The sequence below is a fragment of the Melozone crissalis genome, unplaced genomic scaffold, assembly GCF_028551555.1.
Source record: "Melozone crissalis strain CALT ecotype California unplaced genomic scaffold, PUWL_Pcris_2 ptg000027l_1, whole genome shotgun sequence".
Classification (NCBI taxonomy): Eukaryota; Metazoa; Chordata; class Aves; order Passeriformes; family Passerellidae; genus Melozone; species Melozone crissalis.
In genome coordinates, this window is record NW_026535805.1 from 9,306,411 (window position 1) to 9,330,219 (window position 23,809).

The 23,809-nt window shown below is 36.6% G+C and overlaps 1 protein-coding gene across 2 annotated transcripts in view; it reads right to left on the reverse strand.

Moving 5' to 3' along the window:
• The window catches only part of SRBD1 (S1 RNA binding domain 1), a 124,419-nt gene that overhangs the window by 77,147 nt on the left and 23,463 nt on the right, over positions 1-23,809 (reverse strand). For both annotated transcript variants that reach the window (XM_054279592.1, XM_054279591.1), the window contains exons 13-16: positions 21,359-21,466; positions 15,180-15,337; positions 13,930-14,020; positions 12,796-12,903 (exon numbers count right to left, since the gene is read on the reverse strand). In XM_054279592.1, coding sequence (XP_054135567.1) covers positions 12,796-12,903; positions 13,930-14,020; positions 15,180-15,337; positions 21,359-21,466 — 465 coding nt within the window. The remainder of the gene's footprint in view (positions 1-12,795; positions 12,904-13,929; positions 14,021-15,179; positions 15,338-21,358; positions 21,467-23,809) is intronic.

The following is a 23,809-nucleotide window of genomic DNA, read 5'->3' on the forward strand; positions in this document are numbered from 1 at the left end:
CCAAAAATAATTAATTCTGCATTTTATGCATCCCATAATAAATAAAGTCTATTGACACAAATCAGCATTTCATCTGTATCTTTACTTTATAAAAATCTGGAAGAAATTTCCTACAGACCATAAAACTGAATAGAATCTGCTTTGAATTAGGTGCCACCGCTTTTTTCTTCTCACATAGCACCAGAACAACCCTAGGCTTAAAATCTTGTCTCAATCAGAAAACATTATTCCTGTTAGTGTATGAAGTCCAGTAAACCTACAATCTACTGTAACTGCTTTACCAAAGAGAAGCCAATAAGAGGAAAAATAATTTCCTCTAGCTTGATCTGCTAATAATGAGCTCAGACTTCCCAGTGAGTGAGTGGTCTTCTCCAGAAAGGCCATGAGATCATCAACCAGCTCTCCCAAGGAGAAAGCTACAACCCAGGCAGCACCAAGTGCCTGTGGACACTCAGGTACAAGCAGCAAGATGATGGCACAGCCATTTCCCTACAGGAGCAGGGGTTAACAAGAGGAATAGTCAATAGGAGAGCCTTAAGCATTCCTTTAAAAGGAGTTAAACATTCCTTTAAAAGTCTTTTTACTGTTCTTGTTAGCTAGAAAAACGGGATGTATTAAAAAGATACCATATAATGATATCAAAATTATTTCATTTTAAAACATTCAAATTGACAATGTCTCTTTCTATTTACTCTTACAGCAGAAAATTAGAGTTAACATTTCCTTTTGCAGAGACAATCACTGAGAAGTAACACAGGAATATCCAGTTTGATTTACTTAAAAATGACAAAGTTCCAGAAAATAACTTTAATTAAAGAGAAAAAATGTAACTTGGAGCTGTAATTTTATACTATGAGGAAAAATAGACCAAGAACAAGCAATAAATGCATCACTGGTTTTACTGAAAGCCCACTTACAAAGTATATTTACAGTACAACATCATAATGGTGACAAGAGAATCACCCATGGAGGATGCACGTTTCCCTGAAACATTTACATCAAATTCAAATGTCAAAATGTATTCTATCTAAATGTTAGTTCTAGTTCAACCCAATAAAAGAACTGAACAGGCAGTAGGCATGTTGCCTTGGCTGCCAAAGAAGTTTTAAAAAATATAAATTTAATTAGGTTTGAGAGAGAAGTTTTATGTGAAAAGCCAATTTATTATAAGGAATAACTATAGCTGCTTATAGACAGACATCATCACTCCCACCTCCAGGCTTTTGATTTAGAAACATCCACAGACAGCTGAGCTGTTTGAATAATATTTGCTGCTACATAAAAAAATCTGATTTAATTAGAAACTGATATTAATTGCAATTGCAAATATGATTAAAGCAAAAATGTTATTTCTATGTGAGCAACAAATTCACTTTCAGGAGCATTAGGTATTATAAGGAAAGGAAAATATCTGAACATGCAGAATTGCTAGATGGATGTGATTACATTTACAGCCGTGCATGGAGTCACCCAAGCAACACCAATCTGCCCCCAAAACTGAAAAGGAAGAAGAAAGCCAGCATCACACTCTCCTCTCTGCCCTCTCCCCTGCACTGGCTCATTGTTGCTGCAGGAGGGGTGGGTACTGCAGAAGATGCTTCATGCAATTTGTGCATTTTGATGTCCCCGTTCAGGAGCAGTTTCTCGCCTCTGCATCACTCACCATGACAAACAGATCATTTGTCCCTCCCTCCACTTACTCATCATTGACAAAACTGCTGGGACTCAGTTATAGAAAGGAATTATCCTCAATAGGCACCTTCAGTTACAACCACATGACACTGCAGTCATCTAAGTCTAATCCCTTTTGAAGCTGAAATAACCTACTCAAAGTCCCTTTGAGACACACAGCATGTCTATATTCTCTGCCTCTCATGCCCTGAAAAAAGCAGAAGTGTGCTGAGTATCTCCTGTTGCTGTGGCTTCTTTCAATGTCATTCACGGAGCTCTTAAGACTGCCATGCACTTTGTTGATAAGAAAAGTTAAATGAGTCCAGGCAAGCATAACCCCCAGTTTCAACATCACACAAAATTACTCCGAGGGAAACTGCAACGTGGACAGCACTCACCCATGCACTGCCAACAGCCTCTAAGAGCCAATAGCCTGAAATCAGGATGAGAAATTGCAATTTCAGGTAAATGCAGAGGGAAAGAGCTCTTGCTTTACTGACAGACAGGCTGCATTTACTTCTCAGTCCTGGAAGATTCTGGTCTATCAGACACTTACAGGTCATAAATGTTCAATATTCAAATCTTCCTAAAATCCAATGCATTTTGTCTTTTTTTGGGTTTAAAGCAAAGGTTGCACCAGTTGCTCTCCTAGTACTGGGGGAACTTGTTAGCAGTAGTACAGGAGGCAATTTCCTGAGGTTTACTACTAAAAAAACCCTGAAAATATTTTGGGGGAGATTTTTACCTAAAGTTAGGATCATTTTTAGCAGAACTCAACAATATTGATACTTCAAACAATAAAGAAACTTTTCCCCACTAATAAGAGCATTTATGCCTTAGGATGAAAAATTTCATCTGTCTGACAGCTAGAAGACACTGAAATGAAGATATCTAATGTTTGGCAGCTGAATGTAATCCAAGTGCCTATTCTAAGCTTCTGCTATCAGCATCAAAGCTAACAGCAGACTAAGTTTAAATAAATAAGTAAATCCATATATCACATCTCACAACAATAAAGGATGCCCAGTAAGAGCTAAAATGCAGAACAGCAAATGTGGTTTTTACAAATGAATAGGTATGAAGTTTGGCAGAATCTCAGCTTAAGTAAAAACATATTACTGGCAAGCTCACACAAATGGAAAAATGCTTACTTCTCCATTATGTTCTTACAGAATGTCTACTTGAAGACAAAACACTACCCAAATATACAACCAGCTCTGACTGTGCAATAATACTCAGTCTTAGTACATTACAAATCATCTCGTATTTATATAATTTTCATCTGGATGCTCTCACTATTAATCACACTATATTTGCATGCTTCCATTTAAATTAACTCCTGACAGGATGTCACAAAAAACTCCTGTTGGAGCTTCTTTACATAGTAAGGAGCCTAAATGAAGTTGCTCAATCTTTAGTGGTGAGAAATTACCAATTGCCAATTACCAATAGCTATTTCATGACACAGTCACTTAAAACACACATCTGTGTTTCTGATGTCTCTTATGTTTAAGAAGAACAACAGAGAACTATCCCAAATGCCACCAGCATCATTTATTTTAGAAAGGCCATATTGACACAAAGCATAAATTAACATTTTAATAATTTTTGATACTGGAAGTGAATGTAAATTAAGATTTTGTTGTTAGCATGACAATTCCATACTAGTGTGGAGCAATTTTATTTCATCTAGGCAATGGGTGAAGACCAGCACCTTAAAATGCACACATGGGTAACAAGAACCCCACTCCAATTTCCCATAATTAAATTCCCATAATTAAAGTTCTGCAAATACAAATGAGAAGGAGGATTTCATCTATTTAATACAGTTTGTACTTTCTGTTATTTTCAGGTGCAAACCCAATAGTTTTCAACCTGTGGTTCACAGGCTACTTCCAAGATGTTTAAAATAGGACAGGAAAGAGCACAGCCCACTGCAAGTAGGCTTACAGTCTCTGGAGTGATTGTTTTTACACTGCCATCAGTAAATTTCAATGATCTGCAAATCAAAAATACATCAAAGAATGATCACTATTCAGCTCAGTCACTTTCTCTCCATGTGTTCTATCAGGTAACATCCAAATTTGACTACATTCCATTTCCACTACGACAAACTATGGTTGACCACACATGTTACTTCAAAGAAAAAAAAGCCACCTGAAACTACAGAACTATGCGTGCTCATTTTAGAAGCTCTTCAAAAGCTGCAGCAGCTTACCTGAAAGCCTAAGCTTTTCTGTTTGTTTGGTATCAGTATCAATACCTAGTTTGGACCAACTAAGTCTTGGATTATTAAAGCTTCACTAATTTTCTTCACAGGGGACCTCACACTTACGGATCAAATTCTAACCTTCCATGCCTTCTGATTAATAGACAGCATTTTCAAACACTCCGGAGATAGATCAAACAAGGGTATTTAGCTTACTCCAGCTTAAAAAGGAATTAATAAACAAAGAATTGGGAAAAAACTCCCATGTGCAGCTGTTAGAGGAATCTTCTCCAATGCTCAGTCTGAGAAGCAGTATTAGGTCACATTTTTCAGCTCAAGTCCAAACCTCAATTTTAAGCTTGGATTGAACACCACCCATCCATGCTCACAAATGATCAGGGAACAAGAGTGGGAAATTTCTTTTGACATAACCTGCTGCACTGAACAGGCAAGGAACACACAGCTCAAATGAGGACACAGCTGCACAAAGTTCCCACAGGCTGTACTTCAGCATGTCTGTCTAGAGGAAGCACCTTCAAGGTGCCATGTCCCTTATTCCCTGACTGCACTCATTCTTTCTGCACTTCTTCTCCAAGCTTCCTGCATTCCTTGAGCCATCCCTTGACCTTGGCAACCACTCAGATACCTCTTAAGAAAAAGCTCCTTGGCTTCTCCTGCCAAGAAATACAAGATGGCACACAGTGCTGAGACCTGCACATGGCCTTTCACGTTGATCTTAAAGTTCCATCCTTTGGTATCTCTGCTGATACTGCAAACATGGTAAGAGCGTGTCAACAGCAATGAAGTAAGGTTTGGTAACTCTTGAGAGAAAAAAGGATGTTGAACCAAATAAATATAGCAATTATGGTAGAAGTGGGCATTTTATATTATCATCTCATGTTATGTTTGTTCTGCTAAATAAGAGCGATCTTTCTATGATATTAAACTGGTAAGAACCTTGCAGTGTTGACCAAAGAGCACAGAAGAAATTCAAAAGTTCTAAGTACATTAAATAATAATGTAAATCACTTTAGTCTGAAATAAAAAGCTTAATTTTGTCCTGTTATGTAACTTGCCTCCTCAGAAATACCAAACACAGAAATTAACTTCCTCTTTCACAGAATAAGCTGAGTTGATAGGAACCTGAAAGGATCATCAAGTCCTACTCCCAGCTCTGCACAGCACCATCCCCAAGAGTCACACCATGTATTTGAGTGTATTTTCCAAAGACATCTCGAACTCTTGTCAGGTTTGGTGCTATGAGCACTTCCCTGGGGAGCTGTTCCAGTGCCCAAACACCCTCTGGGAGAAGAACCATTTGCTAATATCCAACCCAAACCTCCCAAATAAGCTTTGAGCCATTTCTTAAAGTCCTGTCACTGGTCATGAGAATGAAGACATCAGTGCCTGTCCCTCGTCTTCCCCTCATGAGGAAGCTGTAACTGCAATGTGGTCTCCCCTCAGTCTCTTCCAGGCTGAACAGACCAAGTGATCTCAGGTGTTCTCGTATGGTTTCCCCTCAATGCCCTTCACCATCCTTGTTGCTCTCCTTTGTTTGACTGGAGCAAGCTAGGAAACCTCAGATGTAGTAATTTTCCTTAAGTTCATTAAAATCTTCTTTTATTTCTGGGCTCTGGAAATAGCCTTGAACAAAAGAATTTAGGCCAGAGGAATTTGTTAACACAGAAAGCCTTTAAGATGGAGGGCCCTTAAAAGGAGATGGCATTGCAAACACTGACCACCACAAAACGTGAAGTGGTAATACTTTTAAATACTTCTACTAACTAATGAAGTCAAACACACCCAAAAGAAAATCCCCTACTAGTTTTACTAGTCTTGTCCTGTAGATTTAAATTAAGACTAAAAATCTGATCTTGTCTTAACTGAGTTTTAGGAAAACTCCTAGTTCTGCTCTACAAACATACATCATGTAATACACACACGTCAAAATTGCCCCCAGGGACCTGATGGGCACGCTCCATGCAGAAATGGTAGCTCTTGCTCATTCCTTCTTCTTTCTCTGGTGTTTCTCAATAACCTTTTACCTTTCCAACAACTTCTTGTTTTGTGTTTACAAATATTTTTGGAGGTTTTTCCCTTTTCATCTGACTTCTGTTGTACTGCAACACCAGATGAAGTCAAGCTGATTATCTTTAAAAAAAAAGTTGTTTCATTAATCTGAAAATCACAAAGATCTATAAGAAAACAGCCTGTGTTCAAATTACTGCTCAGTAGGGCACATAAAAATTGAAAACAGAGAATTCATTTTGAAATCCTAAGTATAAATGGCTTCTCTGTGAGAAAACAAAGGAGGGAAAGAATTTATCATGTTCAATTTCTCCCTGTAATTGTCTGATTTGCAAAAGTATATTTGAGATCAGTACATTTCTAACTGAAGAGAATGCATTACTGCCCTTAGTCATGTTGTCACACATTTAATGGCTTTTCATCCTAAAATCTTCCCTTTCTTCTATCTATTTAGTACCTCTTAAAGACTTGAAGAGATCTACATATTGAGAATGCATAACTTTTATAAACTCTTAAAAAGAAAACACAGAAGGGAAGTTGCACAAAACTTTCCTCTCTCCCTGCAGACTGTTTTACCACAGATTCCCTTGGACGCAAGTCAAACGACATGTCCCAGTGCTCTGGAAAAATGGACTTTTTCCTTAAGATTTAGATCTCTTTCACTAGTAAGATTTGCTTCCTGACCCCCTGCTTTCACATTGCCGAAATCTAGACACCATCTGCAACTTACTCTTTTTCTGAACTTAAAGGAATTAAGAATTTCTTTAACTACATTGAAATACTTCCAATTAGTCCTTGTTCTCATCCTGAAAACTATGAATTATTTCTCTGAAATATCAGAGACAGCTCCAAAATTATTAAGTGTATCATTTATACAGTTTGCTTCATAAAGTTTTAAATTCATGGCATACAAGCCAGAAGTTATTACCATCTCCTGTTTCACCTGCCCCACCACAACTTCACTGCTTACCCACTTCCTACTCTCCTCTTAAAAAAACACAGCTAGAGATGGTACAGGTGGCTACAGTGAGGGCAGAGGTGAATTCTTGCTTCAAAGGCAAAGATCACCTCTGAATTGCCCATTTTGAATATAGTATGGGTCCAGCTCAACATAGATAGCAGTTTATGGATACACAAGGAACAAGCACTGGATCCTATTTTAAATACAGTCACTCATTCCAGTCCATTTTGTACTTAACAATATATAAATTATTACCCAAGTTATGAACAACCAAGAGTAGGAGAAGGAAGTCATCTCTATGCATAGTGAGATTCCAACTTACAGGACTGTCTCCTCTAAACATAAGTACATGCAAAATGATTGTTCGGTTGAAGTATGAATGATCATTCAGCTGTGGCAAATAATCACAACAGAACATAACTTATAAGTAAGGGAGGAAGGACAGCTTGGCTAGAAATCACTACATAATTTAGAATGCTTTCATTGACTATGTCTTCTTCACACGCATTTTAAACCTCTTTGTTCCTCAAAGTAGCTCTTCACTGTTTAGGACTTCTCATGAGTCCACCAGAGCTTGAAAGAGACGAAAGCAGAACAAAGGTTCTTCAGTGCACATTTCAGATGTGCACATTGTTTCCGCTGAATATGTATTCCTCTAGCCAAAACTTTCCAAACTACTTTCCACCTTCTGGATAAGACAACTAATGACCTAAGGTGTGTAGGTGTGTGTACATAAATGTGTCATCAAGAGAGTTATATAGCTTAACAGACAAAAATAACAGCTTAAAGGAAACACAATCAAAAAGAAATAGGAATAAAGTTTCCCATGTCCCTACCCCCTTCATACTCTCAACAGACTTGAAACAACTGCATTAATGCAGCAAGCAATAGCTTGTAAAAGGATGCAAACCAGCTGAAACATTTGACAGACAGTGTTAAATACCAGAGGATTCATATCAACCACTTTATTTGAAAAGGTGCTTTGAAGTTGGCTATCTTTCATGTACCTCTTTCATGGCACATTAATAAGGAAAACTGAGATGGGGTAAATTAAGTCCCAAGGTCATATCTAGAGTTACAGCGCTGTGGGTACCTGATGAAATACGGATTAATGCTGCATGAGCACTGAATAAATAAAACCACTTCTGTTAACCACTCAAACAAGTTTTACAAGTAGTTCTGAACTTTATTCGGCAACTAGACTTCAGACATCTTAATCCCCCCACACTGCTTTGAAACCTAATTATCATAATGTGAACCCGAATGTTAGGTCCCTTTCAAACTGCGAGTGCTATGAAGCAGAAAAGTAATGGGAATTAAGCTAGTGTAACATTAGAAATGTAGAGGCATGGAACTTGAAAGTGGCATTTGTTAAAGCTGAGAGAGCATAATGTAGATATTCAACAACATAAAACACACATTTAAATTGAAAAGGATATTTAAAGCATGTGCAGACACCTATAAAATACAAGCGGACCTAAAATCCCGTAGAACAAACATTTCTAAATCAATTTCTTGCCACCAAGGTCCAACTTCAAAAGGTATTACAGCCCTATTCTACCTTAGCAGAACATTTCTAAGTATTCTAAAGCAGATAATTTAAACATTAAAGAAAACCCAATGAGAACTTTACAAGACATTACAGACTTTCCCCTATTCGTCACAGTACAGAAGTGTTTGAACTTAAACAGCAGTAAATTATTAATTACATTGCTTATAAAGTCTTGAGGGTAAGAAAAAATTTTGCTGTAAGTGGCAGAAAAGGATTTTGCATCAAGTTTAAAACCAAGCAGACAGAAATTAAACACCCACCCATTTAAACAGCAACAAAAAATACACTGGCCTGGCTGCACTCTATGCTGCATGTTGAAAACAATTAACAATTCCTGACACTTATCAGACTTCCTTTTAAATACAAACTGAAATACTTTACTTTGAGTTTGCTTTAATGAAGCAAGCACATAAGAGTCAGATCAGTAAGAATGCTTGTATTGTGACAACAAAACCATTGAGGCTGAAAGAGAAATTGTGATTTGATTTTGCCAAATACAAAGATGGAGCTGTTGGTTTTGTCCTGCTTTAGCATAGTTCACCTGTCACTCAGATAGCTTTCATTTCCAAGATGCCTCAAACTGACAGCAATCAAAGAAAACCAGATTCCTGAAATATTTTTTCAAGATTTTTATTTAATCCAAAAAGGCCAATGAAATCCTGAAAGTTCATCATCTGCCATGTTAATGCTGAACACAATGTTGTTTCATTTACATTTCTGGTCCTGTTAAAACAAATACACTTGTCTAAACTAGAACATCTGTTTTGGTTATAATACAATGTATCTTTGGCAAGAATTCACAATAGAACTAACATAAATAATCAAAAATATTTATTGAGCCTTGTAACAAAAACTGATTTGTAACAAAAAACCCAAAGACTAGATATGATTGTCCCTGGCTCTAGTCCAATCGTAATCTAAGTCAATAAACACAGCTCTAAAAGGGAAACTACATTAAAAAAAAAAGGAAAAGAAAGTCCTGTAGTTATTTAGGTTGGATGTAACTATCTGAAAGCACGTTAAGTTACAAAAATAGTGAAAAATATTTGCTTTAAATCAAAAACTGTCAAACTGAGTCCAGACAGGTTTTAAAGCCACATGAAAAATCATGCCATATGCCTCATTTCCTACTACTGTCTTCACTGATTCATCTTCTCTTTGGGAAACTTCAGTAAAACCCTATGCAGTTTACATTTGCCATTGCTAAGTATTTTTTATTTTAATCACTTTTAATATATTATATTTAGCCTTCATTATGTGTGCATGCACCAACTGCACACACCTTTCTGAAATTATACCTTCTATTCTTGTCTCACTTCCCTGGAAATGCATTATTCCAAGCTCTATATGATGAATTGGACAGAAAAGTATGAAGATATTTTATTTTTTTTATAATCATTCCTGATCCTATTCTTCACTTCTAGTATTTCCTGAGGAAGTTGAAGTCTGTAGTACCTCCCCATCATTCACCTTTCTGAACAACAGCTTATGGTGAGTGTCTAACCTCATCTGCCAAGCCCCTTTACATTTGGACTCCTTAAAGGACAAAAAGTTTCAAGAGAACATACAATTTGTAATTCTCTAAAACTTGCATACAGCAATGAGCTGAGCTCCGTTTTTCTGGGCAAGGATTTCCACCATGCAGCTCAGTGCATTCCTGTGAGAAGCTGATAGCTTGGGAAATGGTATCATGTTAGATGCAACTAACTCATTCTGTTACAGTTCAAGTACTGGATGCGCTTTTTTGTTCTAGGGGGTTTAGGTCATTTTGTTTTGTTTGGGGTTCTTTGTTGCTTCATTTTCCCCACAGTTTAAAACCTATATTGATTAGCAAATCCATTCTTTATTTGCAACTGCAACCTGCTGAAGCAGGCCTTAAGAATTAACTGTTCCAACAATGGCTGAAATTATTTCTTATAGATTTTAAATGAAAAATAATGAATAATCATCACTTCATCCAAAAGCCTACACAGATTTCCACAGAACTGATGAGAGATATGTATTCAGCCTATATATAAACAAAGTCCTCATACTTTTAAAAAAGTCTATCACAAGAAAACAACCTAATCTAGGGAAGATTTTGAACATGGAAGCAGAAAAGTTGTTTGTGATCCGAAAGCACATACTCTGGAGGACTTTACTATTTAAAAAGAAGAGAATCAGCAGAGCATATTCTTCCAAGTCACCTTCCACAGTTCCCCTCAAAAGGGATAGCAGTTATCCCAATGTACACCTACTGTCACCTATTGCTCAAACACTAACACTGTACTAATTGCCCCTCACTTAGCAAATATCACATTTTTAACTCAGACTGACATAAATTCCAGGCATTTCACTGGATTATCACAAGTGGAGGTTGGATGGCTGGACTCATCATTCCTTTCTGCTACTAAGAAATACCAAGGAGATTAATGCTTTCTGGAGCTAGAAAGGAAAAAGTAGCTGCCTTGCAGGGTTCGGCAGCATGGCTTGGAAACCCCAAAAGTGGATAAAGTAATGAGATGTACATGAAACTAGTTGATCAGAAAGGGATATATGGGAACCCTGATCCTTACAAAAAACCTCAGTACAGACTGACAAAATGTAAGAGAGACAAGAACTGCAAATGCAGCCTGCTGTAAACTCACATACATAAATTCACACATAGACAGCAGTATACAAAGTTCAAGAGTCCCAGATGACATCTATAACATGAAATCCAAAAAAAACCACTTTGCTTTAACGTGAAGCACCTCATGGCTCTGCACACAAATTCTGAAGTATGGACTAGCTCTGCCATATGAACCCAACATAAGAAAACCACTAACAACATATGTATAAATTAAAAAATATTTCTGATAATGTTAATTTTCAGGATATTACAAGTCAAGTTAAACTGCAGTTATAGATTTTTGCTACAAACAGCAGTTTTGGACAGAGTGAAAGGTTAAAAAATTATCAGTCACTCCTAGAGAAAGCAACAAACTTGTTGACCTGACTTCTGCCACACAGTATTTATACTAAGTCCTATTACACAAGAGCTTTTATTGGTTCTAAGAACTTGGTAACTAAAGTACTACTTTGAAAATTTTGTCACCTTGAATTATAAACAGGGAGAAAATAACGAATCAGAAGAGGTAAACAGTGATAAAAACAACAATCACAGTACTATATAAACATTTTTTTTCTGTGTAAAGTAGTATATGATCAATAAATAAACAAAACCATTATTTCAAAATATTATTATTATTGCTATAATAATGGATTTTTAAGCTATATGAAGTGAACAATAGTGAAATTATGCATTTGCCAAAACCCACACAGTATGAAGTGTTTTGCACTCTCTACAGTCATAAAACATCCACTGTTTTTGCTCTGGACTCAGTAAATAGGATGCCTGATTTTTCAGAAGCTTGAATAACCTCCTTCCTTTGCAAACAATTACCATTAGAAAACCTTTACTACATCTCCTGGAATAAAAGAGTGATTTAAGAATGGAATCTTGCACAATTTTACTTGGGAATCATAGAAATGATGAACAAGTGCAACACACCATAAGACAATAGAAATAACATATTTGTTAAACATTTCTGTAAGACCACTTGCTAATTTATGAAAAAAAGGCACTTTTAAATTTATATAATAGTTTAAACAGCAAAAGGCCATAACCTTCTTTAAAAATATGGAAAACTTATTTCAGCATGCTAAGACAGTGAAAACTAAATACTGCTGTTAAATGCTGGCACAAAGGATAATGCAAGGTAAATCACAAAAAATGTTTTAGAAAAAAAAAAGGTGGGAATTAAAAAAAAGAGAGGAGTACTACATGGTAGAAAAGAAGGTGGTATCATACATTTTCCATCCAAACCAACAGAAGAATACTTTAGCTCAAATTCAACAAACTAATGGATAAAATCTGAAGTCTGAAAAGGATAAATATATTTACTACTCTCCACTTGGTATTAACACAGTATTTATTTCCAGATCATTTAATTCCCATAGGATTACCAAGCATTCCATAGTGCAGTCAGACACCAGAAGCTTTATCATGTGCAGTTAAACCTCATTCATCAAGAAATAAATACACAAAGCCAAACGTCCTTAGCTGTTAGTGTTGCTATTCTCACATACTTTGTTACAATGATAATAGCAAGAGAGTGAACCTCAGGAAGAAAAGATAAAATGCTTCAGTGAGTCTCTCTGACTGACTCAGGATCACTACTGTCATGCTTCAAAGAGCTACAGCTAGTTTTCTTTGGCTAGAGCCTTGGGTCAAGCTTGACTCAAATACAGAAAAGGTAGCAAAAAGAAATATTTCAAAAATTACATCTAAAATTACCTGTTAGGTTCAGATATGCTGAACAAATGAATAATATCCCAGCAAAGGGATCTTACCAGTAAACAACATCCAGCGGTGCAAAATATTTCTTCATAATTAAGTCAGCAAAGTAAGCTTCTGTTTCTCTGCAGGCCGTGCCATTGCCAATCACAACAGTGCTGCAGCTTTGTGTGGGTTAAAAAAAACAAACAATTACTCTCAAATATTCTTTTATACCTTTTCATACATAGTATTCAATCCTCCACTGTGATCAATACATCTAATTTTAGATAACACAAGGCTCAGATGTAATGAGAAAACATTTCTAGAAGCATAATGTTGTGTTTAACAGGTTTTCAATGTGACAGTTCATGAGATGAGTAAAAAATTTTCACTTATTTGTAATCGGATTGTACAGTGGTAATATAAGCAGAAAATCTAAAAATGATACTTCATATTAATAAATGGAATGTTATTTATAGTCCTCAAACACTTTCACCTCGTTTTTCCCTCATCTGGTATGAGTCATGAAAAAGAGCAGAAGCCAAAGCAATCAGCATCTTAATTCCTTAATGGGAATGTCATAGTTTCCAACAGCTTGCGAGGTCATTCCCTCTGACTGCCCACACCACAGCCAGCCACCAAATCACCTTGTTTAAAGCCAATCTAATGCTTATAGACAAACTGGACTGTATGCTGTGGTAATTCAGCAGCTGACTCAGTAGACCAGATGTCTGTCCACAGACATAGTGGGACACAAACTTTTAATCATGCTGTCCCTGTTTGTAATTCCATCTGGAGAGCTACCTTTGCAGGATTTCCTTTGCTTGACAAAACTCTACCAAAACCTAATGTGGCTTTTGGAACAAAGAGACTGATGAGTGATTTGGGGGTTGCAGGGGCTAGGAAGAGGAAGGCTAAAGTTATTTCTTAGGTGAACGCTAATTTCTATTCCCAAAAATAAATGGATTAACAGTTTCATGGGGAAACATTCATAGCACGCAGCCTTGATTTGATGTGCTTCTAACATATATGTACTGCAAAAGCACAAACACAAAAGAAAAAGCAAGCTCTGAACTAGACTAAAGAAAATAAACCTCCAGTTAAATCAGTAGAATTCTTATTGCAATTAAAATCAAGTATTTCTACAGTGAAGATTTTCATTTTGTTTGGTAAGAAAAGAGCAATAAATGAAAGTTTCTTTAGCATACTTGTACTGTAGCAGAAGCCTCTTTATCTTCTCAGCTTCACGAAATCCTTGACCAGAATGCAAGTAAACTACATCAGTATGGAGTATCTGACCTAGAATGAAAGGCAAAGCCATTTGATTAAACCCACAAAGGTCCAAAGGCCACATCCTGCAGAACTACTGAACTAAATTTGATGGTTCACACAGGAAGCTCCTTAATCAGCCATCTTTCCCTTTGATCTCTCTATCCATTTAGAAGAAATGTATGGTTGGCATAAGACAAGAATGCTTTGGCAAAAGAAAAACAAGTTAATACATTTTATAATTCCCTGCAGACATAGTCACATATCAAGCAATGAACACCTAAAACTATCAGCAAATATAATGCATTATATCACAGAGAAAGAGAGCAATTTACTATAAAATATTTATTGTTCTAGTGTAGTACAACTTAGAGATCCAGTAAAGAGTGATGAAAATTAGAAAGTCTAAGGACTTGCAGTAGATAAGTTTTAGAATTCCAACGCTAGCTCTTGTCATCATCCCATCTATCACATTTGGAAAGAACTGCATTAACCACTACCGATAGCTAATGGTGCAATGAAAGCTCAATCATTTACTGCACCTTTATTGCCTTCTAAAGAACACATCTTTCTTTACCTCCTTCTGAGGTGGATATAGTCTCAAGCAAAAAGCAACAACAAAATAACAGGAAAACAAATAGTTTTTGCATAAGCCTAAAGAGGTGTGCATCCCCTCAATAGACTAGGATGAAGTGGAAAGGCTCTGTTCCATATGTGAACTAAGTTTTGCAAAAACAATGTTTCTGACCTCTTACATTAAACACACACTGCTAAACAAAAAGGGTTGAAAAAGTGTCCAGATGTCCAAGACACTAGCCATGAAAAAAGCAGTATTACAGAAAGTATTTGTATTAATAAATACAAATTCTTTGTCAAACAATAAAAATGCCAGGTGTTCTCTTTGCCGACTACTGAGGGGCACAATCATTTCAATCAGTATTCAGGAAGGCAGAAGGCATCTTAAATTCTATTTAAGAGAGTAGTAATAATGTCAAAGAAGTCACTGGAATCCAGGTGCCAGAAACTTAAGCTAGCTGAAGAAAGGAATTTATACAACAGAATGTGTGGAAAGCACTAAAAGCTTTACAAAAAAAACAATTTGATAAAAAAGTAGGTTTTGAAACTGTCTTTACTGTAAATGAATGCATTTTTATCAGTCCTTCCAAAAGTGTTTGGAATTGAAACTTACTGGTTGGTGAAATAATTGCCAACTTGCAGCCATGTTTGTAGCCAGGATCTACTCCCATCAAAGCACGGCCCCTCACAGGGCTGGTCAGAAGCAGCTGACGGAGATTTCTCCCAAACATCATCACAGACTCTTTCTCTGCATCAGATGTCAACTTGGATCTTAGAAGGATAGAAATAAAAGAAAAAAAACCCACCTAAATATTTTTCTTTCAATTAACTTTCAAATACACGTATTAGTTGTTCCAAAGTTGTAAGGTCTTTTCCAATCACGTTTCCATCATCTTCATTTAAATGTTACAATTCAAATCAAGTTGTTGACACCTTTTTCAAAAGATCAGCTATATGTCATCCCATTCTTGTTCTAAGAAAACCAGTCAATATAAAAAGTACAAGAGAAACACTTGTAAGAACATACACCCACCAACTACCATTCAAACATCAACTCATAATTTTGAGCAAAGAACAGCTTCCTTTCAAAGATTACACTAATTGTAAAGAAAAGAGGATTATGAAGGAGGCACTGATCAAATTCATCACAATTTCACAGTTCTAGAGAAAAATCACAATCCAGCAAAAAATGGATGGTGTTTTACACTGAGAGAAACTGGAACCAGAGAAGAAATTGGAAGGGTCCCTCCAACTAGTTGCTAACACACCATGACTCCTGAGGCACTTAATTTTGTCTTTGGATTGCTTCATTTAACAGACATCAAAGAAGTGTGAAGTCTTGAGCTTTTTCTAGGAGGATATTCTGATTCCTCAAGACAAACTGCAAAGCTGCTGGGGCCACAGTGTTCCCTTTCTTTTCCGAGTTATGTTCTTCAACAGAAAGAAGTGAGGTTGTGCAGTAAGGATTGACTTAGTGTTTGACTTGAAGCACAAACACTTACTGCAGGGTGTCACAAGAAACAAATTTGTCTTGTTGAGTGAAGATGTAAAAGATTCACAATGTCTTACTCATTAGATGTGGCCAGTAAGACAATGACTGACAAGGACAAATATTTTCATCATGGTATGGCACGTAAAAAAAAATAAAGTGGAAAGAGTAATGTGTACAAAAATATTCATCACCTCTCTGATTTCTTTTTCTTCTGCAGGTACTCATTATCACTTGCCTATGCATTACATTGTCAGTAACTCCAATAATTGGGGAGTCAAAAGCAATCCAGTAAAGCCTTCATTTAAAGGTAGCCAGTGCCCTTATTCTGCTTTTCTTTTTACCTATCACTGAAAAAAACCTGCTATCTTGGTTTATTTCTACAGAATGGAAAAATAACTGCATTACAATTAACTAAGCCTATCAGAATGGGACAGGGAAAATTGCTCAAGTTGTTTAGGTCAATCAATGCATGGCACAATAGTGCCAACTACAAATAGTTCAAAAAGAACCCTCATAAGGGCTATTTGACATGATGGAATATGAAGCTGTTCTGAGCAGTTTTGGGTTGTGGAAGAACTCAAAAGCTTGACTTGAATTTGCCCAGGATCCAACCAGTCAACCAGCTCAGCCCTGTCTCATCCCACAGTGGTACAGAAAGAACTAATAAATCCTCACCATCTCTGATTTGTAAAGTAGACCACAGAGAGGTCTAGGTCCTCTTTCACACATGGCACATTTCCTGGGGAGCATTTCCTAGGGAAGCATGCAACAGCAAAAGGCTCCCTTTTTTCCATGTGCTCTTTGTTTCTCTATCAGGTAGATGAGATTTTCAAAGAGAGATGGTGAAGGGCATACATGCATTACAAGGCTCCTTAGCAGTTCAAATGTGCCCTCAGCAAAGAGCAGACACTCTATATCACCACCAAATGTGTGAATGGCTGCACCAGTTCAGCTAAATTGTCCCTCTATTCCAGGATTCTGTCTCCAAGTCTGTCTCCAAGCAGTTGCCTAAGCAGCTGACAGCTCCAGCATCTGTCCCATAATCTTGTCCTACAGCTGCTTCCAGTGTATTTCCTGGGCTTGACACGACTTGTCTCTTTACTAACTCATAACAGAGCTCTTGCTCAACTATCCAATCTCTTCCTGAAGACAGATAAACTTCTTTCATCCACAGAGTCTGTTGACAGTGAGTTTTGCAGGTCCATCACAAACTGTAAATAGCTGCCAGCTTTTGGTTGGAAACTGATTGGTTTTGTTATGCCCCCCTAAGCCTTATACTGGAAGGGAGTAAAAATTTATCCCTAGTAACCTTTTTACACTCTACACACATAATTCATCTTTAAGTCCTTCCTTTTCCAAGTTGAAGTCATAGTGTAGCCATTTTTTTTCTTTCCAGAGAAATCATTTCATTCCTCATTCCCCTTCACTGGGCCTTTTCAAGTTCCAGTGAATTGTTTTCCTACTTCCTACCCCCCTCCCCATGTGAGTGGGCCAAAATGGACAACAATATTCCAAATACAGGCCAAATAAGTCAATGATTCTTTGTCTTTATTCCTTACATAAATAATCTCATCTTCTGAGCACTTAACATTCATGTGGAGCTACGTTCCACGGTGCCAAAGGCCCTCTCCTGTGGCAGGAGAGCTCAGAGCTAATAGTTGTACTTATGAAAAGATAACTACTTGCCCTTGAAAGTATAATTTTACATTCATTTTCCACTGCATTTCAGTTGCCATTCCATTTCTTGATCAGTCTTACAGCATCCTTCTCCCATTTTCTCCTTTTCTAATTAAAAAAACAAAAAGAAAAAAACCATAAAATCTAAGCTACAGAACAAGCTGCTTCTAGGGTGAGACCAGAGATAGAACAATTACATGCCACTTATGAGAGACCAGAGAAAACAAAAGCAAATACCTCAGCCTCACAGAAGTATGGATCTTCTAAATACACACAACAGATTCGAATCAACCAGTCACCCACACATGCAAAGAAAGGTCAAAAGTGGCTTGTAGACAAGGGAATGGAATGCCCTTGAACCAAAGGTTTTGTACAAAGACAGGCCATTCCATCCTTCCACTTATCCCAAGGATACAGGTGCCACAAGGCCAAGTCCTCCCACACTGCAAATTGCTGTCAGTCCAAAGGAGACTTGTGTAGGAATTAAAATTGCCCCTAAACACATGCTATTAGTTATGTCAGCCTTATGGAAATCATGTTTAAAATTGGCATGGATATACAGCAACTTTTACAGCAACAGGAAATGTTACTGAAATTGCCAGGTGTGTAGGGGGAATGTCCTCTCTATTATGTAATATCCTGTGTTTTTAAATTTCAAATATAGACATCTCTTTTTTCTCTGTCTCTTACTCAACACTTGTATCAATTACATGATCTACTGTCTGAAGCAGTGACCCTTAATTTCAAGCCTGGTATAATCATTTGATCCTTTGGAAAAAAATCCCATCAAGCTACCCAAACAATGTAATACCTTTCTCTTTTTCAGTGTGTTATTGGCTTCATTCAAATGGCAAGATGTCCAGCTTCATGCTTTTCCAATTAACAACAGTTCTCATTAATATGGCAGATCCTCTCTAAACACAAGTAAAATGGCTATTTTGGGAAAAAAAACCCAAACAAACCTCAAAACTCTTCAGTTCCTACTTTATGAAAAAAAAAAATCAATTAAGTCAGGACTCCAAGCCCCTCCCTTGAAGTCTACAAAGCACTCAGACTGTATATCACTAACAGGTGTATAGTAATAAAAGCAAATAACCTAATAACCATCTATTAATTTCCATTTCCAATGTCATAAGATTCAGTTTTTAAACTGAGATTTAAAATTCCACACTCCCAATTACATTTCTGTGGAAAAAGATCTGCAAACTAGCTTCAGGTGTGAAACACGATATACAGAGAAATGTTTGTGTCCCTGAAGACAGTGGAGAAAAAGCACTTCTGCAAGAAAGCATGGAAAATTATGAAAGGATTATCCATTAAGAAATATGCCCATGCCACATCACCTGCATGAAACCCTGATGGAATCATTCCATGCAGTACTGCAACAAGATAAAATGTATTTGAAAGAGCCAAAAGCAACAGTGGACATTATTATACCAGATACAAGAAATGACATCTGACAGAATGGAAGAAAGGAAATTAAACAATAAATAAGGTAATCATCTTGCTGGCAAGTTTCATTCTTCTTCTGATCACTAGAAGCACCAGCAATTTCAAGACATTCTTGGAAACTTTCTGTTCCAACATTTAATGATAATAAAAAGAAAAAAGACCAGCAGGAGGTGGGTTGGAAATAATGCTAAAAGGAGGTACTGAATACTTTAGCAGCCCTTTGCAAGAGTCGGAAAAAACAGCTCCTGGTGTGTCCGGAAAGAAAATAGCAGGAGGATAAGGGTTAAGTGGTCAGGGACCAGAATATTGTCAGGTGCTTTGAGTTCCTCTCCATAGGAGAGGTTTCAGATTTTCCTATCCAAACTCCACCAATCATGCAACATCATCATAAAGAGTAAAACCTAAGCAGACATCCCATCAGGAATCAGCAGCAAACTTTGTATGCTTCTCATTGATTGCTTGTAAGCTACATCTAATAAGCAGTAGGGAAGGGAAGGAAGCTTTTTTTTCCCCTTTTGATTAATAGAACAGAAAACCTTCAGCAACCTACTGCTCCAGCAGTCCTCAAAGTGTTACACACAACACTGGCCACAGTGCTACAAACCACTGAATAAAAATACAAGGAAAGAGCCTTGAAGCACCCCTATATTTCTTAAAATCTAGCCCCACTAAAAAGTAGCTATTTTTCTTTGTTTTGAAAGAGTTTGATTCTAGAGATGTAGAGACTGTAGTGACAGAAGCCAACAACTGAACTCTTCACCATGAGATGTTCACCATTTTGACCACAATAGTCACAGTGCCTCCCCTAGAGTAGCTACATGTATTATGGTCACAAAATATTAAGTGAACTCAGTATTTTTAGAATCTGTAAAATTCTAAGTAACAAGAGACCAGGCTCACTAATCAAAAGAGGTGAAGCAATCTTGCTTGCAAAGCAATAAGCAAACACAACATACTGTAGCGAAGATGCTCAAAAACCACTGAAAAGACATGCTGTTAAAATCTTGAGCTGATGGTTCTTTTCAGAGAGGTAGAACACAGATCATTCTTGCAATGATATTCATGAAAAGGTGTTAAGAAAACAGCTCCAATTCAAACACAAAAGCACACCCAGGAAAGTGCAGAAAAAACATTTCATAATGTGGTTGCTGATTTTAGGTACTAGATAGCATGTCATTTTGATACAAGTCATTTCAACATCTCTGGTCCAAGAAACAGGGTCTCTTGGATAACTTTCATTTTGAATAGCTCAAAAAAAGCATTAACATTTAGGTCACATATCAGATAGCCTTGCCAGAATGAAGCATGCTATGTTTTGAGGAGCTTCTCTGGTACTGAAGAATCACACCATAAGTACTGTTAGCCATTAGAAGATAACACTCTTAATGGACATATTCAGTAATTTCCACTATATGGTAAACTCTTATACTACACCATAATACACCTTATGTAAGGCATGCTAATTTGATACTAAGTTTTCAATTTCCTTTAAATGTGGAATAATATTACAGATCTTAACAAGGGACATGATATCCAATGACATCATTACTACAGTATCACCAGTAAAAAGTTTACTGACTTCTCTAGAGACATCACAACACTCACAAAATACTATCAGACTATAACTAATTCATTGGCCACAAAATGCAGCTGGCAAACACGAGGAGTGCTTCCAACCTTGACAATACTTTGCTGAATTCCATTAGACAGGTAAAAGAGAGTGAGTCCAAACAGAAGCCACTGACAGTAATATTGCTGTGACATGAAAAGATGTTTGAAAACTTCAGTGACATCATGGTTTATGCTATTACAAGAACAAAGATAAAATTATCATGATAATATAGTTCTAAATTGTACTTAATTAAATAAATGTAAAAGTATCTAAGCATGTAAACATGTAAAATGTTACTACATTTTACATTTAATGTTACTACATTACTAAATGTAAAATGTCTTCACAGAAAGATCATTTCTCTACTGTAGCCTCAACTGGTTCTATAGATTTAATTTCTGATAGTCAGAAATCATAGTTCATTTCTTCTGTAAGCACAAAGGATTAGAAACATGCTGATATTTTCAAATAGAGAAATAATTGTCTAACAAAACACTGGGGAGGGAATTGCTAAAAAAAAAGTCAGTAATATGAAAATACAGATTTATTCCAGGCTTACCTGAATTCTCTGCAGAGAAGAGGATATATAAGGCGTTTATATGCATCCTCTACAGAACTCCGTAGTAGCCTCATAAAGTCTGGTTTTAAAAATTGCTTTGGTCTCCATCTGCAAAAGATTGGAAGAAAAATAAAAAATATTTTAAGAACACATGCAAACAACTAGATAAAAAAAGAACTTTCCAGAAAGGCTTCTACATTGTTAAATCCTATAAGCTGCAGAATTACTACAATAATTAGGCAACTAAATCATGAGTCAAATAGGAAAGGAATGAGAAGTTGCTCATAGTTCTAATACCATACAAGGGACAGGCTTATCTTTTCTTAGGTTTTAGAACACAATAATGGTTTATGTTTTAAAGAAAACATTAAAAAAAAACATTCTCCACTTTGAGAAGTCAAAGCTCATTGCAACTGAACAAAACTTGGTTCCATATTACCTTTAGGGCTGCATTATTTGCTATTCCTCATTACATCAGAAAAAAAATTCCTAAACATCCTCTGTGATTGTCACTGCAGAATAATTGAAAAAAGGCAACTATGGACAGATGGAGATTAAGGAGCTAAACTAATGCCAATAAATGAAACCCAATTCAAATTTGACTTGGAATGCATTGAGTATCTCTATTCAACTTCTAAATGAATTCCTACTAATTTTGCAGCATTTCTTAAACCACAGAAGCCAAAAAACTTTAAAAATGTTTTTCTCTTTTACCTGCTACTAATACATTTGAAGTGTAAATAATAATATAGGAAAAAGAAAATTAAATAAACAATACCAAACAAAAATAAGACTGTTTTCCAGCTTCTTCTAAGCCAAACTCTTGAAGCCTTGAACTCTTTTCTAGGTAGACTGCATGGTAACTATATAACTGTAACAACGAGTACTTCAAATTTTGCTGTAAAATACACCTCACTCTCAAAGCTTCCTAGATATTTAATCCATTGATCTTTTTGTTGAGGGCAAAGTTCCATGAAGGAGGGTGTGGGGAGATGTGGGTTGGGGTGTGTGTGTGAGTCCTTGAACAAGCAGAACTGACTCATTGAGAGATTGAGGTGAAGGAGAAGCAACCAGATATATTATACTCAAACAGAAACATACTACTGACATTTTCTATTTAAGTCCACCTGGTTTTTATTACTTTTAAAAATATTGATAACACTCAGAGTTTTCTTCACTTATTGTATTATTTAATGTGCCTGGGTCCCAAACTGTGATGGGAGGTACCCATACATATTTTTAAAAACCTGTGCAAGTTCTCTAAATTTATTGTTTGGATGGCTTAAATGAAACATGCAAGAATTATGGTCATATATGTCCAGCTGAGGCAAAAACAGAACTGAATTTTACTTTAGATCTTGTTTGCTTGTAGCCACTCAAATACTGAGAATTCAAAACTGCTCCTACCCAGACAGCTTTTCAGTTGTCTAAGGGGATTTGCAACTTCCTGCAACAGCTTTTCTAAGTGTCTGTGCATATAATAGCTGAGAAGTGTGTGATGGAGTCAACCCTGCATTGAGCAGAGAGCCACAGGAACAGAATTAAGCTCACCATTCAGTTTTACAACATTCAGGGTTGTAATTCAGTGCTTAGCCACATGACCTCACCATGTTGCCAACAGTTTTTGCAAATAGCTCTATCATACTTATTTGTAACTAGAGACTCTTTCCACACCTTCATAAAACTGAGAAAGGCTTTAAATCCTCTTATTACCATCACATTCTATAAACATGAAGGTTTTGCAGGTGCAAGTATGACTAACATCCTCAGCACAAATTAGAATCAATTTGGAAACCTGGCAGCTGTTTCCCCCTCTCTTCCATCCATTAAAGCCAGTTAAACTCTGTAAATAGGTTATCACAATAGATATTTTTATTATCTGCCTATACATAAATAAAAATTTGGGCAACATTCTGCTAGAAGTTGTTGCAAATGAGAAAACATTGAAACAGCAAGTTAAATCGTAGCAAATACTGTAGTTTAATGATTTCAATACTTCTTGAAAGAAAAGAAAAATTCACTTTGCTGCAAAACACAAAGCAAAATCATGCGTGTATATTTTTAAAGATCATCACAGCCTAGCTAAGCCTCCCTCTAAGAACAGATTTTTTCTTGATTATTTAATCAAGATGTAGCTTTTGAAGCCAAATTTTAAAAAAGCTCCATACAAATAGTATCATCTTACTCTGATCATCAGCTCTCCATGTCCTAGTGCTCACAACAAACATAGGGACCACAACAAACATAAATGGCTTAGACGACTGAGACACCAGAGGGTGGAACTACACATAAACAGAATTAACAGAGCCCATGTTAAAAATCACCAGTACTCATTAATAATTATTCCAGGAAGAGCCCAGCTAGGCTTTTAGACCTGAAGGACAAACAGCAGAGCTTTGTGCTCCTCCAAGACATTAAGTAAAACATGTACCAAGTTGGTAACCACAGACA